Source organism: Mytilus edulis, chromosome 14 (assembly GCF_963676685.1).
Source record: "Mytilus edulis chromosome 14, xbMytEdul2.2, whole genome shotgun sequence".
NCBI lineage: Eukaryota > Metazoa > Mollusca > Bivalvia > Mytilida > Mytilidae > Mytilus > Mytilus edulis.
This window is the reverse complement of record NC_092357.1, coordinates 26,058,765-26,076,040: the sequence shown is the minus strand read 5'-3', so window position 1 is coordinate 26,076,040 and position 17,276 is coordinate 26,058,765. Positions and strand designations below refer to the sequence as shown.

Genomic DNA, 17,276 nt, shown 5'->3' with positions numbered 1-17,276 from the left:
ATCCCTTGTGTAAAAATAACAATTAACTGCGAACTAATTTGAAATTCATAGATGTTACAGTCATTAATATTTAATTAATAGATGTCCCCGTCATTAATATTAGATTTACCATTTGATTCGACAAATTTGTCAACATTTAGAGTTTTGTGGATCCAGACGTGTGTCTTTTATTTCAGATTATATACATTTATATTTGATTAATTTAAATTGTATTTCCATTTTGTCATTGGACATGTTTCAATGTTTATAAAAAGAAAGACCTGTACAAACCCTGGTATCTTTGTTGATGTTACTCCTGTCTTCTTCTTTGATTTATTTGTTGACCTGTATGTAAAAAAAACTTTACTAGTATATAAAAACTAATCCCTATAGACATTTCATAAGGTTTTGCGGTTTTACAAAAAAAGTTCTTTTTATTTTTATAAAATGTTGACCGATTCGGAAAGCTTTTGTCAAGAGTGTGTCAATGTTTCATAAGAAATGCAATTAAGTCGCCGAGCGGTCTCAATAATCAACATTATCGCTATTTTATACATTTTTCCTTTGACCTTTTTAATTTTTCATATCATGCTACTCACCTGAGAATGAAAATTATCGCTAAAAAGTAAGGAGGCACGTGGACTTGCTAATGAAATTAACATGAACTTAGGTAAAAATAACAATAAACAGATTATAATTGATCATATGAACTCGAATGCTTTTCTCGATTTCGCCGCATACCGGCTCAAGCGAGAAAATTAATCTCGTTGAGATGATCATCGATAATCTATAAATCCCATACATGTATATCAACTGAACCGAAATTTTCCTCATTCAAAAAAGTCAGTACAACACTTTATAAATTTCAAGCATCCGAGGGACTTTTCTTGATTTGTATTTACTATACATCAGTTTCTTCATCATGTTTTAGCTCACCTGGCCCGAAAGACAAACTGAGCAATCTCATCACTTTGCGTCCGTCGTCCGTCGTGTTGTTATCTTTTACACAAGTCTTCTCCTTTGGAAATACTAGGCCAATTTAAACCAAACTTGGCCAAAATATTGTTCAACCTTGTTATAGTGATCCTAATGGATATGACGGTGATACGTTCAGGCTTCAAACGTGATAATCTCAACCCTTGAGCAAATATGTACTGCGAATTAAAATGAAATTCATAGACGTCCTTGTCAACAATATGTGATTTAGCGTTGGATTCGAGTGCAAATATACAGTTTTGTGGATCCAAAACTTGTGTCTGTTATTTTAGATTATATACATTCATATCTGGGAAATTTGGATTGTATTTCAATTTAATTGTCATTGGACATGTTATGAGGTTTTTTTTAAAAAGAAATGTCTATACAAACCCTGGTCTCTTTGTGGATGTTACTCCTGTCTTCTGCTTTGATTTAGATGTTGACCTGTTTGTAAAGAAAAACGTTACTAATATATGAAAACCAAGCCCTATAGGCATTTCATAAGGTTTTGTGGTTTTAGTAAAACCTCTTTTTATTTTTATAAAATGTTCACCGATTCGGAATGCTTTTGAATTGTGTAAAAAAAACCTATCTGTAACTTCCTTTTGACGAAAATAAAGCCCATTTTTCCAAGCACAAGCAAAAGCTACTATATCAGGGAAAGTGAACCGCTGATATATACATGTATTGCTGCTTTAACTTTATAGGTATTTTTTGTTTATAGACCGACCATTTCTAAAAAAAAAAGGAGGTTAGAAGCGATCTGTTTTATTGAGACAAAACACACGTGCAACTCACTAAAGATCAGATTGACAAAGTTATTTATTCCAACAATTCATACAGGTATATGATAGCATATATGTGATATATCATTGAAAAAAATATGCAAAAACGGAATATCTGTACATGTGCATTCAATTATCTGCTTATGGATATGTTTTCAATATTATATACGAAAAATGCATACACACCCAGAACTCTCTGTACAATGTTCTTCCGTCTTCTGCTGATCGATATCTGTTAACCTTCAATTGGGAAAATAAATGAAACAATAAAAAATACGAACAAAATGTACACATCGAAAGCCATTCTTCAGTTTTTTATAGGAAATATAAATGTCTGATTATCTATACTATTAAACGAGAAGACCTCATTTTGTGTGTCGCTTCTCTTCCTTCCACAATAAATTAATCATCATGCCTCTGTGTTCTTTAGACAACATGCATAGTTGCATTTGTCATCCGTTCTTATGATTATTCAGATTGACTTATTCTGGGAGAAAAACGACAAAATAGGATTCGGATATTGTTTCCGTTTTCAGACCGCATTTAGTCATAGATAAGACTTCCGGTTTTAAAGAACAACCAATCGTATGATAGATTACAAAAATGAAAAATAAGTAAGCCAATCAGAGCGTTCTCAATATCATGGTTTTTAGATCGCAAGAACCACAACTATTATACCTCCTTAGAGCCAATTACTGTTGTCGCGTTTATCCACCTGTAAACTACAATTATACTACTATAACATTGTATAATATACAGAGACTCTCTGTATTCTGTCTACTTTTTTCTGAAATATTACCTATCTAAGGGGGTCATACCAGTTGCATATATTAAATTGAAATAAGTAAAACATGTGGAAACAAGAATGTGTCCATATTATACGGATGTCACATCTGCACTATCATTTACTATGTTTAGGGGACCGTGAAATGGGGTAGAATCTCTAATTTGGCATTAAAATGAGAAAAATTATATCATAGGGAACATATTTACTAAGTTTCGAGTTGGTTGGACTTCAACTTCATCAAAAACTACATCGACAAAAACTTTAACCAGAAGTGGGACAGACGGACGGACGAACAAACGAACGGACGAACAGACTAGAAAACATAATTCCCAGAAATGGGGCATAAAAGTTTATTGTTGAAAGTGAAAATGTGTGTTTGGCCAAAATGAAAGTAGGGTAGAGATTAGAGCTAGGGAGGCACGACTTATTCGGGCTCGGGTGTTTTAAGCTCGGGATTTCGGGATTTATCTTTACGGGATGCGGGAATATTTTTTTTAATTTCGGGATGTCGGGATATGAATGTATTAAAATACGCACCTCGGGATTTCATGTTTTTAAGCCCGGGATTTCGGGATCAGGGCCCCTCAAACCACCCCTCAAATGAGCCTTGGTCATTTAAACGAGATACAAATCCTACCATTGGCATGTTAATAGGGCTCTCAAAAGGAAAAGCACTGATGGATTGTCCTAGAAGCACATTTTATTAAAGTAATAATGGTCTATAAGCAGTTTCTTTTATTTCATATTTGAAACGCTGCTAATTTTTAATTTAATTTGACTTTTGCCAAAAACTGCATTGTAGCAAAGGGGAAGAATAATTGTGGTATAAGGCCAGAAACACGAAAAATAATTGAATTTAACAGAAAGGAAACACATAACGGACTTCGGAAAAAAGGGAGAGGTCTTTTGATACCAGAGGCGGATTTAGGGGGGCAGGGGGGAAATGTGGTTGCTTATATAAGGATTCACTGAAGCGTCAGGAATTTCTAGATCCGCCACTGGATACCGTATATGAAATTCTCCAGTCATAATATCTTTTACAAAAATTCATCTTACAACAGTTTACAAGCTGTATATGCCCGCGATTTCGCGGGTGTGTTCTAGTGTTAATAAATTGAGGAAGCAGCATATTATTTTTAATGTTACTGGGTAAATTTTTCTTGATTCCATTTTGTCATGCTGTGTAGAAAGAAACATAATCTATTAAAATGTATACAAACCTAGAAATCTCCGAACATTGATCTTCTCTCGCCGGCTGACCAATTTGTGTTGACCTTCAATTCAAAAAAATATAGAGAATATAAACAATTATGAGGGCACTTCATTGTGATTTGTGTCAGATATCCAAGCTTAGAATTATTATATGCTCTTTCGACATCCCAGATCAGCTTGATCAGTATGTTAAAACTATTATTTATGTCTGTGTTAAACGTGTTGTTTTCCACTTTTTGACATCACTGGGTGATACCTCTGCTGGTTTACTATCAGTACTAGAGGGTATCATCAGCTCAGTAGTCAGTGCTTCGGTACTGACATGATTTAACAAATTTTACTAAAATTGTCTGTTTATAAATTTTGAAATTATTATGAAACTAGGGTTTCAACTCCCTCAGGCAAAGTTGGCTTTAGATGAATTTGGCTATTTTTTTTTAGGTATTTTTTATATAAAGCTCTTCAGCGATTTTCGGTACTTATACATCTTCGGATTTCAAATGTTTGGCTTTGAGCGGTCCTGATGAAGGTAAATCCAGAAAAGCGATTTTGACGCAATAAATTATTAAACGTGGTTTTTTTTCTCCATTCTTTAACATGGAACATATCTTGTGTTGCCTCTCAACTGATTCGAGTGATGACTAGAGATATCTTGGTTAAGAATAAACCGGCTTATGGCGTTTCAAATTATACAAGGTATCTTTTTAATGATTGCTTTTTATGTGTCTAAAGAAAAAAGTTCATACAAACCTAGGCCTAGGAATATAAGTATATTTTCCTCTGGTCAACTTCGGGGAGTTATTAGATGGTCTGAAAAATAGAAAGAAAAAAATTAAAATGTAAAGGAAATACAAATATTATTATGCTTGCAAAGTTAATCGTTTTTGTTTATAACTGAAAACTTTGTCAACAAATGTGTAGATAATTCGAATTCATTGTGAATGCTTGTTCAAACTCTTGACTGTTAACGTGATTTCAAGTATTAAGTATCACGGACTAAAGTATCCGCATTTCGGAATGACGACTTCTTAGATATAGGAAGATGTGGTTTGTTGTTAAGTATACTTCTTTTGTATGTTTAATCTTCCGTTAAGGAATACCACGGATTTTTTTTTTTTTGTATATCAATAAACTATTCTAAATCTTGGCACAGGTGGTGTGAATATCAACAATAAAACTATAAATTTGGTGTTCGATAAAACTTTTGTTTCTCATATACAGGTACCGGAAGTGTGGTGAACATACTGTTACTCGACGAAATTGCCATGTGTTCTATTGTTGATACAATTATGTAGCAAGTTAAGAATATAATTTTTGACACCTAAATTTTCATACCAACATAGTGAAAGGAAGAAGAGTCAAGTAAACTAAAAGGGGGCAAATCCAACCTCCGAAATTAACAGACAGGCATAATACCAAGTTCCAGTCTTATTATAAACCATACCTTAATTTCCAAGGAGTTTGAGTTCATTTGCAGTGAATTAAATAACTATTTGCGATAAAGGTAATTTATTCAAACCTACCATAAAATCATAATATTCTGTATTATATAATCAAATATGGAATTTATGCAATAAATCCAAATCTGAATAAATAACATAAAATTAGCAAAGGTGGCGAATAAAAACCGCCAGTATAAAGAATACAATATGTTACACAATAAGAAAAAAAAACAAAAAAACAAAAAAAAACAACAACAAATAAACCCAAAACATAAACATATGCTAAAACAATATTTTAAAGGTGTGGGAGGGTGGGTTAACAGAATTGGCGTTTTCTCTTGAAATCACAAAATGGCGTCTAGCAGCTTTCAAAACAAAATCGTAAAAGACCAAGCGTCCCCTCACATGCAATGGTGCTATCATGTGCGGTTTCCTGATTTGTCACTCTAATTATAATTAACCAATTGCAACTTATATTTACCATGATCATGAGATGACCATATTGACCTTGATTGCATTGATTAAGAATTGCATAATACATAGACAGTGGCTATGGAAAGTTCCCAGTTTCATATTACGATATTGATAAGGGGTTACCCACTGTGATGATCAGATTAACAAGAGAACTCAAATTTACTGCCAAAAATCCTTTTACTTACAATAAAATTATTTTTTTGAGATTTGAGTACGGACTTTCAGTTTTCAATTTCTCGGAGCTCGGTAATTTTGTTATCTTACTTGTGATATTGCTGTTAACAAGATAATCCCCTTTAAGTTCAGTTTATGTTCACCACAAGTGATGAAATAAAACAAAGAAAAATATACAAACCCAGGAAACTCTGCACATTGTTCTTCCGGCCTTCGCTGGAAGATATCTGTTGACCTATAAATAAAAGGGATACTATATTTAATTTTTGTTGGGAATGGAAACCGTGCATATATTATAACATGGGTATTTTGACGTTTTTGGTATAAAAAAAATTCCATTGCTTTGACACATGTTTGATAATATTTCTTTCAAATTTCTGGCCAACATCGTTTGTCTGATCCAATTTTTGCATATACTTTGGTATATAAATAAGTCACTGTACGACTTTCAACAATAATCAGAACAAATAGTAAATAATATGAATTATAAAGGGAAAAAAGGTGACAAAACATAAATTTTAATCTAATGTCTGTCGCCAGTAAGGACTTCGAAAATCTTCTTTAAAATATATGATTAAAATGTATATAGTTATCAAAGGTACCAGGATTATAATCTAGTACGCCAGACGCGCGTTTCGTCTACATAAGACTCATCAGTGACGCGCATATCAAAATGTTTATATAGACAAACAAGTACAAAGTTGAAGAGCATTGAGGTTCCAAAGTTCCCAAAAAGTTGTACCAAATTTAAATACGGCTAAGGTAATCTATGCATGGGATAAGAAAATCCTTAGTTCTAACATACTCAATAATATCTGGTCTTCTTCCATTGCCTGTCTGTTGTTGTATAAAGGTCAGGTATGAGTCGTCTGAAGATCTACACATTAGGTAGAAAAAAATCTATTAAAAAGGTTATGTACTTGAACATATGCATTTGTTTCAATATCATTAAACATATATATAAATTTTCAAAATGATACAGTGGGTACCGAACAATCTGACTGAAAAAGATATACCGGTTGATAAACATGTTTGATCATTGAGAAGCTTGATTTTACTTTACAAACAGTGTGGGATTGAAATGATAAGCAGATTTTAAATAATTAATCCTCTTTTTTATTGTGTTTCCCACTAAATTCTTTCAACTATCCATTTTTTTAGCTTCGTAATCTCATAAAAAAAATATACATGTGTTATTATGCTGGGATGTGGTTCTATAAAAAATAAACAGACAGTGCAGTTTTATTGTTGATGAAACCAAATGAAGCAGATGTTATCAGTCAGGTATCATTAATAGATTGACCAATCAAAACCTGCCAATGTGTTTACTATTAAAACTGTAAAAGAACTTCATGTGAACTAATCATTTATCATATACTTAGACTAAATAATATATAAATTTTACCGTATGATAATAGCATTAAATTGACGTTAATTCCATATTTTTCGAATTGGTGCTTAGCGGGCTGATATGAAAAGTTTATCACATGCTTCGATTGTTATCACATGCCTTTCCGTAACGTTATCACATGGCATTCCGGTAATACTCGGCCAATTCCGGAAAATACACCTCAATGCTACGTTTTCAGTGAAAAACATTACAAAGTAGTGTACAAAACAATTATTTGAATACTGGAAAGTATATTGTTTAAAATAATAAAAAAAAAAAAATTAAAAAAACCAAACAAATTATTTAATAAATGCATTTTTTAAGTTTTTCTTAAATATAATTTAGAAAGTTTCCTTAAAAAGTTGACTTTTAACAATGATCATTAGGTATATTGTTGAATTATTTTTTGCCGATTCGTCCATATTAAAATGTTTGTTTTCTCTCTCTCTCTCTCTGTTGGGGCATATGATAGAAAGATTTCATATTGAATGTATCAAATTTTGGGCTCGACGGCCGTGAACTTTTTTACTCTTTAAACTTCGGGAACCACATAAAAGGATCAATATGTGAATCTGTTATTTTTCTCTACTGTTGAAGCATATGATAAAAAGATCATAACATGTCATTTTTCATATCGCATGTATTATCAGCCCTCGGTCAATATCAGCCCTCGAGCCGTGCGGCTCTTGGGCTGATATTGAACCTTGGGCTGATAATACATGCGATATGAAAAATGCCATGTAATAATCTGATATTATCGGATGTTTATAACATATAACCAAAAGATCACGGATTTTTATTAATATAATTTCCTGCAAATTAAATAACAACACTTTAGAAATGTTTAATGTTAATTCACGTACCGCTCGTTGTTCAACATTTGTGCAAAGGCCTCATTTGTAATTTTATTTTGTCTTGCTTTAACAGATTTAAATTAATAAAGACAACAAAAATAAGTCCAGACCTTTCAGCCGTATAATACATACCTAGGGGAAAATTCTGAACTGTCCGCAAGGTCTGGAACTGTTTCTTCTGTAGGTGAGTTTTGACTGATAATTTGAGAAAATAACAATTGACAGCAAATAGATATTATAAAGTTTATATAATTATCTAATCAATTTAGGTTCATATTTTACAGATATTACTAGTTGAAAATGAAATGCTGACTTTTCTAAAGCACAACCGTTTTTACAGGGAGGGAGCAATTCAAGCTGTATTCCAATATAATTTTTTGTTCAGTCTTTTCGTTTATTCTCACTCATTGACGATTGTTTTTGATTCTCCTTCAACGTTTTGTTTTTAAACCTCCTTGATACCTTTTTTTTATAAGCACGAAACATAAAAAGCAGTATATTCTGTACAAGGTAATGTTGTGGTATGAAGAGGTATTTGTATTTCAATATATTACTTTCATTTTTGGCTTGAAATAATAAAGATTATCTATGATTTTTTTATATATAAGTCTATTGAGATCAGGTTCCTGACGTCTATACTAAGATATACACAAGTAGTATTTTACATTAAACACGCTTGTGTCTAATTACCATCTATAAAATGTTAAATGTAAAACGCAAGATAGAGGATGTTGAACAGTTGAACAATCTTTATTATATAGGTTGCACTTTGTAAATACAGCTGTTTCTCAAAACACGCTTCTTTTGGGGAGTAATTGAATGTTCATAGAAAATTCATTTTTGTTTACATACTGGTTCCCAGTTATGCTCTCTGTAATCCATATCGCAGAGACAGAACTTGGGAATGTTACCAGTAAAAAAACACGTGCATATTGTTTACATTGAAATCTGTGGTAACCTTTCATTCGAGGTAGGGGTAGTTAAGAAAATTAGTGTAAGTTTAAACTCTGAGAAGTTCAGGGCATATAAACGTTGAAAATATGCCGCACAGCCCTATATTTTGACCTTTGAAAAAAATTGTGGTGCATATGAACTTTCAAATCTAGGATAAGATTTTTTTCAAAACTTCATAGTAAAAGTGGTACAGTTTTAGCCGTAAAAGGAGTTCCTATTGGAAATTGCATTGTCAATATTCACAGAAATGCAACCCATATAGGGTGAAAAAGGGGAACATTCAGAATTTAACCAAATTTGCTTTAATTCACAGATTTTAAAGAAATTAACTCAAATAAGAAGTTTTATAAATATTTAATGAAGATTGATAGAATCCTGGGCCTTAAATATGATGACTCAGCATAAATTCACAGTTTACAGTATGCATAGTTTACTTAAAGTCCTGGATAAAATTAAAATTAAATCATAATATTTGCATATTTGTAAGTTAAATTGTTCAGAAGTGCTTATATTTACTCTTCGCAGTCATTGAAACTCATAGATCCTTCCTAAATATTATTTATGGGGTATTTGTGTCCTTTCGATAACCCAAAAGTAAGCCGCAACACCTAAATCTGGTTTTTTTTGTCACCAACATAATAAATACAAGCTAGAAAAACAAAAATATCTCAAGAAAACTTACAATAGTGTGTTCTATCCTGAATATGTACTAAATATTCCAAATTGCTAGAAACAGCAGAATTATTTAGGAAATTTGAGGCCCCAGGGGCAAGAAACATAGAAAATTGACTACCCCCTGGGTCATAAAACAAATAATTTAACTTGTAAATGCTATGATTTTATGATTTTAAAGTTCTTGATATAAAAAACAATAACTAACTATGCTTGGAAGTTATGCAAAAATCAAATGTTAGCAGTCATCTCTACAACATTTGAAGTGAATTTATATCTCAGACTGGTATCTGCATACATACAACTATTGCAAATATGGCTTTGTTTGAACACTTCTAGTATATATAGTAGCTAAATTGTGTCAGATATATGGTTAAAGATGATACTGTTGTGACAAGAATTCTAAATTGACCATTTGAGGCAGAAAATGTGTTCTTTAATTGACAAATAGGCATACAGTAAGATGTGGACTGGAGATAGAGGCTGGATTGGATACTTTATATAATCTTGAATGTTGTAATGATTGACTGCTAAACATTACATTTATGATATTCTGATATGCTTTCAATATGTTATCAAAACAGTTTTTAACAGGTTCTAGGCATTTTTTATCAGAAAATATGCAAATAGGGTAAGCTGGCAATAATTAAAGTCTTGTTTTCAAATTCTTTAAAAAATTGAAACAGGGGAGGGAGTATAAAATGTATAGTAAAGAAAAACTTGGAGTATACACAGTGATTTCTTTAAGACTTTAATTCTGATAAATGAGTATTAATGTGAGAAAAACTTATTTTAGAGAGTTTTCTATTTGAATAAATGTCTGTATAGATTGCACTTTGTAAATACAGCTGTTTCTCAAAACACGCCTCTTTTGGGGAGTAATTGAATATTCATAGAAAATTCATTTTGTTTACATACTGGTTTGCAGTTATGCTCTCTGTGTTCCATATCGCAGAGACAGAACTTGGGAATGTTACTAGTAAATAAACACGTGCATATTGTTTACATTGAAATCTGTGGTAACCTTTCATTCGAGGTAGGGGTAGTTAAGAAAATTAGTGTAAGTTTAAACTCTGAGAAGTTCAGGGCATATAAAAATATGCCGCACAGCCCTATATTTTGACCTTTGAAAAAAATTGTGGTGCATATGAACTTTCAATTCTAGGATAAGATTTTTTTCAAAACTTCATAGTAAAAGTGGTACAGTTTTAGCCGTAAAAGGAGTCAATATTTACAGAAATGCAACATATAGACAACACCTCCATACAGAAGAAATAGTTTACTATTGAAGAGTAATAGGGACGATTATATAAAAACCAACCTTTCCACAGGTTTCCTAAATTTCTTTAGCATTGTGGTCAGTGTTTCTTGTAATCCGTTCACCATCATTTTTAGATTAAAATCTGATTTAGTGTATCTGGAGAAAAGAAGTATATGTTTAAAGTTAAAAAGTAACACTGACAATATGTCTCAGTATGACAAACGTTAGAGTTTTAATCGCTCGTGGAATATTATAATGATATAATAAGTGAAACATCATCTAGCCCATGAAGGGTGTTGACTTGATAATGATACGTGTCTCATTTGACAGAAGAAGTTGTTTCTTCTGGTATGTTGACTTGAGTTATCATTGATATGTTCATATTTATAGATTAAATGTTACATGTGTTGACAAAACTTTGAATTTTTGAAAAAATAAGGCTTTTCTACCTCAGGAATAGATTAACTTAGCTGTATTTGCAAATTTTTTAGGAAATTTTTGTCCTCAATACTCTTCAACTTCGTACTTTATTTGGCCTTTTAAACATTTTTTTATTCGAGCGTCACTGGTGAGTCTTTTGTAAACGACACGCGCGTCTGTCGTAATATAAAATATTAATCCTGGCATCTATGATGAGTTTATTTAATAAACGAACAGCTTTATCCCTATGACGCCATGTTTAACTGACTATGGAATTCCATTGGTACTGTTTTGTTCATGACTACTGGGTAACTTTGTCTGCACTTATATGAACAAGAGTTCATACAAAAAGTTTTGGAATTCAAAACAAAAATGCATCTTGCGATATTCTTTAACTTAATTTATCGATGACTTGATGATGTAATGTCTCTCAATGATCAAGTTGAAACGCTACATCTCATATTCACCGGCGAACGTTAAACTGACAATACTTCTAAAAATACAAGGTTTGGTAATGATATTGATCTTTTCCTCGATATTGACACACATTTATATATCTTCAAACTAGATACTTTGATCAACATGATAATTTCATTTTCCCATTTCTAAGCAGTAGTTAACACAGTTTAAAGGCTTCCGATGTTTTTATTCTTTACTAACATGGTTATACTACAATTGCCTCTATCATGTAATCAAACATTTAAACTACATAAATCACACTTTGCATAAGATATGACATTGAATATAGACTTCAATTGACAGATTTACCTTTATGAAAAAAAATGGATCGATTATTTGATTGAAATGACCATTGTTCGTATATTTCGATTCAACATATGTATATAGATTCTACCACTGCATCGAGTGTGATCCGATATGTATCCACTTGAGACAGTTAAATTTTTAAATTTAAAACACGAGGCTCGCAAAGCGTTTTCAATATTTAAAATTTAACTGTCGAGAGTGGATAAATATCGTATTACACGAGATTTGGTGGTGGAATCTGTTTCTTTAATGATTTTCAAACAATATGCAGGCAAACTTATTCCTTCTTTTTGAATGATCTGCAAAAAGATGTGTTCTTTCTGTGTGACGTCATCAGGCATGGTCGCCTTTTGTCATGCCGTCACAATAGGCAATTCAAAGGAAAGCAAGAAAATTCGACGTCATAGTCGGATTTTAACCAATGAAGAACTGAGATCAAACGAACTACACGTTGATTAATTTTTTGTTATACAATGGGTGCAGAAAGGGATAAATTAACGAAGAATTAGAGAAAACATATACAAACCTGTTTTCTGATACAAATTTAAGGTTTTGCTTTAGTCTCCGTATTATTCCTATAGTTTCCTTGTCACACACAAGAACATCCCTGAAAAATATTCCTTGTTTGTATTTTTTGAATCGACTGGGTTTCCGCTTCTCTTTTTTTTTGTGGGGGGGGGGAGGAAGGGGTTAAGGATGGTCTCTCTTTGAAACTGATAGATAATTAACATTACCGGGTTATCTTTTAATTGGTCCTATTAGTTTTACAAATTTGTAATGCACTGTTGGCATGAACTTTCCTCAAAGAAAACAACTAAAAAATCTCTTTTTGCCAATTCAAGGCTTATAACTCATTGTCATATGTAACCGTTTTAAAAGTGTTTGGTGTTTGGTTTGTGATGACTATTGCTCATGTGGATATTCGACGAAATTTAACCATAAGTCTTTATTTCAATAATCAACCCTCCTTCGTTTGTTCTTTCCGTTTCATTTTATCATTTTTGCCATTTATTTGAAGTTTGTCCCTCGTTTTTCGGTCCAAAACACAAGTGTGTGTTGTATACGTTAGATTGGTTTTTTTTTTAGAAACACAAAGATGTGGTATGAGTGCCGATGAGACAGTTCTCCACACCATGATATAAAGGACCCTACAATGGCTCGTGTTAAACCAACGATCTTATCTATAAAAATAGGAATAACGAGAAACATTCATGAACCACACCAACAAAAGTCAACCACTAAACAACAGTTTGTCTCTTTGTGTCTTTATTTCTATGTTTTTCTGATAGCTTTTGTCAGGTTTTTTTACTGTATGAATGTCCCTTTTGTTATGTGTTCCCTTTTAGCACTGTTTGTGCTGACATGACATATCATTGATATTGTTATATTGATAAATTAACTGTTTACAAAATTTTGAATTTTTGAAAAACTAAGGCTTTTCTACCTCAGGCATAGATTACCTTAGCTGTATTTGGCATGACTTTGAAGAATTTTGGTCCTTAATGCTCTTCAACTTCGTACTTTATTTGCCCTTTTTAACTTTTTTGGATTCGAGCGTCACTGATGAGTCTTATGTAGACGAAACGCACGTCTGGCGTATATACAAAATTTCGTCCTGGTATCTATGATGAGTTTTTTTACGAATTTCAAAAAAGGAAAATGGTAAATACATACCTCTCTGAAAGCATATTTAAGTAAGTCTGCACATTTGTTATACTTTCATTCAAATATAATTCTTCTGTTGTTGGCACTTCTTGTTGTCTGAAATCAATGGACAAGTATATTATGGTTGTGGATACCCAAAGCAAAATCAGATGGCTACTTTGTAAATATTGTAAATATAACGGAATTTGATGAGAATGTCATCAAAGTGAGAGGTTTAGCGCTATAAAACCAGGTTTAATCCACCATTTTCTACATTTGAAAATGCCTGTACTAAGTCAGGAATATGACAGTTCTTGTCTATTTGTTTTTGCTGCGTTTTTTCATTTGAATTTGCCATGTGATTATGGACTTTCTGTTAGATTTTCCTCTGAGTTTAGTATTTTTGTGATTTTACTTTTTGTACCCGTACGTAAAGTATTTTCACTTAAACCAATGTTTGAAAATATCAGACGATCAGAAACATATTATTTAATACTGTTTTGACTGTGCGGCCTCCTATGGTATACATAATTTCTTCTAACTAGTAATTAACAAGTTAAAAGTATACAATTTTTGTGTTTATTATTATGTAATTGTAACCTACACTTGAGGTAATTTGTTTTGAGCGTTCTATAATATTGAAAATATCTAAAATGTATTGTAATTTGTGTTTTACACAAATACCTACCTTATACGAACACGCTCCCTCATGTCTACCAATGTTTGAATTATTTTTTCTGTTTGGGCTCCAGTCAAGACATCCATGGCTAAAACTAAAAAAAAGATGAATCAAACACATAACTTGTCGACAAGTTATAGTGGATTGTGTCACAAAAAATGCCACGGAATAAAAACATAATGATTATTGATTTATCATGTGAATTTCACGTGAGCAAGTTTTGATTGTGTATATGTTTTTATACCAATTATATAATTGGCTGTATTAAAAAATTAAACATATATTAAGATCTTATTAGAAAATTATAGAAGAGATTATTTTCAAATAATCTGTATTAATAAAATCATATGATCTATTTTGTAAATGTTAATCATTTGTTAATAAGCACTTTGAAAAGTAATGAAATAATGTATAATAAAATATCTATTTTAGTTCTAACCATTTACCATGTGTTCCTTCAGTTAATTTAAAATCTGTATATGCACTAATGAATGGCACAAAATATTGAAGTCATACTATTACTGTACATTTTTAAAACAAAACCAATTATCAACGATTTGATTATGTGACAAAATCATTTTGTAAAAAGTGAAAATCAGTGGGGATTACTCAACACACCAACTCGTTAAGAACAACATTTTCTGTTACCGAAACTGATAATAATGGCTGTATTATTCTCTATTCTTTAAGCGCTATCAGATCTTCTTTTTTCCTACCTGACAATATCACACTTATTTAGAAACATTATCTGCGTGTTATGTTAATTTTCATGAAATTGGTTGGGAAAGGTCAAATGTTCAGCGTACACAGTACAAACTTTCTGAAGCCTTTTATTCATATCTTGGCAAACCACATTCAAATATCCCAAAAAACAATATTGCTAAATCCACGAAAAATGATACTGACGAAATTTGACGAATCCGTAATATATATTCTGTCATTCTATAGTAGAACTTGACAGTAACTTTACTCGTTAGTAAGTTCCTAGATAAATACATAGTTGAAAATTGAAAACTAAAGGGGAACTCATGAAAAATGGAATAAATGTAGAATAATATTTTAATTTAAAACCATGCCTTTGAAATAAGTTTTGCATTTTTTGTGCAGTCAAATTCAGTCAATTGTGATCAGAGAGAATATATTTAATGCACCCATAATTGATCCTGTAATCAGGTTTCCAAAAATAAAAGTTCTTTATCAATATATTAAAAAAAACTGTCATTTTTGAAAAGCTTGAAATTCAATCAAACGATAAATAACGGTTTTAAAGGGGCATTTGTTATTGTTCGAATTGTTAAATAATAAGACAATGATAATTATGATAATAACAATTTGTAGATAAGAACATATCTAATAGTAGAACCGACACCAGAGATCTTTTCTGAGACCTTAATTAAATATGAGACAAGATATCCTAATTTTAAAACGCGAACCGAAAATCAGGGACGCGTTAGTATTATTCTGAAAAGGCTCTTATAGAAGTTCTTGGAAAAAACAAATACAATGTGATCTTAGTTAAAGCGGTAAAATCCAAGTTTCAGAATGCAGATCAATTCAATTTCTTATCGACAACTGCCAGCTTCGTCTTTAGGAACCTGTACCAATCTTATTCTATTCCGATGCTACGATGAAATTTTTTTTTTGTTATTTTAAAACTTTTGAAATCTCTAAAAACTCCCATCTATGAACATGGTATTCAAACGAAACTACCATTTTATATGAGACCCAAACACAAAACAAACATAACGAAGGCAGACACTATTTCCTCGACATAAAAAGATAATGATTGATACACTTGCATGATATGTATGTCATACAGTATTGACGAAAATGCAGAACTCAAAAGTAAAAATAAACAACTAATCCGTGATATGTCAAGTTTGATGTGAAATAGATTTCACATAGAAATTTCACTAACATCAATTTCCCATGAAAAAAAAAACATTTGAATCTTGCATGAATTTGATTTACATCACAAACGAAATTATACATGACCTGGAATCATTTCCTGTGAGTTTTAAGTTAATCTATTATGAGTGTTACATGAATTCCTGTATAAATGACGTGAAATTCATGTAAATTAAAAATTATATTTTTTTTAATTTAATAATCAGATTTTATTAAAATCATGAAAAAAAGGGTAAAGTTCATGTGCAATTTATGAGAAAAAAATCATGTGATTGTCATGTACAACACGTTGGAGGCGAAACACAAGAAAACTTTTTCAGGCTGATTTCATATAGGATTCGTGTGAATGCACGTGAGCAACATTTTGTCCTTTTAATGTAGGTCAAAACCTTAATTCATATTTTGGCACATTACCAAATTAAATTATTTCTTAAAAATGAATGATATTCATCAAAAAGACATTATTTTAGTATAAAATAATTCTTCAACGTAAAATCAATAGCAGTTCAAAATCTCGCATTTCGTCCTTTTTTTAACAATTTCAAAATTCTGAACTTATATTATTGCATATATTAGAATTGTTTACCTTGCTCACAATTGTGTCTTATGTGTTGTTCTTACTGGTGTGTCTAACCACTGCTGTTTTACGAGTGTTCTCCGGAGAAGACCATACATGTATGATCTTACACTGGCAATGGAAAACGACGCATTCTTAAATTCAAAGCGCCCACAAATTATTTTTAGTTGGTTTTTGTCGACAATCAGGCAAATAGGAAAGTTTTGATTGGTTACGTAAGAAAACCTACTTACTGTTTCATAGAAAAATAACGTAATACGAGGAAAGACCTTGGTCTATTTAAAGAATGTATGTCTATTAAAGTTGTAAGTAAAACATTCA

At 31.6% G+C, this 17,276-nt stretch overlaps 1 protein-coding gene across 2 annotated transcripts in view; it reads right to left on the bottom strand.

Annotated features, from left to right (window-relative positions):
• Positions 1-17,093, bottom strand: part of LOC139504449 (uncharacterized) — a 27,874-nt gene extending 10,781 nt beyond the window's left edge. The window contains exons 1-13 of one of the 2 annotated variants that reach the window (XM_071294534.1): positions 16,965-17,093; positions 14,480-14,564; positions 13,822-13,908; positions 12,674-12,754; positions 11,023-11,118; positions 8,208-8,270; positions 6,637-6,708; positions 6,013-6,066; positions 4,492-4,551; positions 3,750-3,803; positions 1,929-1,982; positions 1,348-1,401; positions 271-324 (exon numbers count right to left, since the gene is read on the bottom strand). In XM_071294534.1, coding sequence (XP_071150635.1) covers positions 271-324; positions 1,348-1,401; positions 1,929-1,982; positions 3,750-3,803; positions 4,492-4,551; positions 6,013-6,066; positions 6,637-6,708; positions 8,208-8,270; positions 11,023-11,118; positions 12,674-12,754; positions 13,822-13,908; positions 14,480-14,556 — 806 coding nt within the window. In that variant the 5' untranslated portion in view covers positions 14,557-14,564; positions 16,965-17,093. The remainder of the gene's footprint in view (positions 1-270; positions 325-1,347; positions 1,402-1,928; positions 1,983-3,749; positions 3,804-4,491; positions 4,552-6,012; positions 6,067-6,636; positions 6,709-8,207; positions 8,271-11,022; positions 11,119-12,673; positions 12,755-13,821; positions 13,909-14,479; positions 14,565-16,964) is intronic. The other variant, XM_071294535.1, reaches the window with a different exon arrangement.
• Positions 17,094-17,276: the final 183 nt, after the last annotated feature.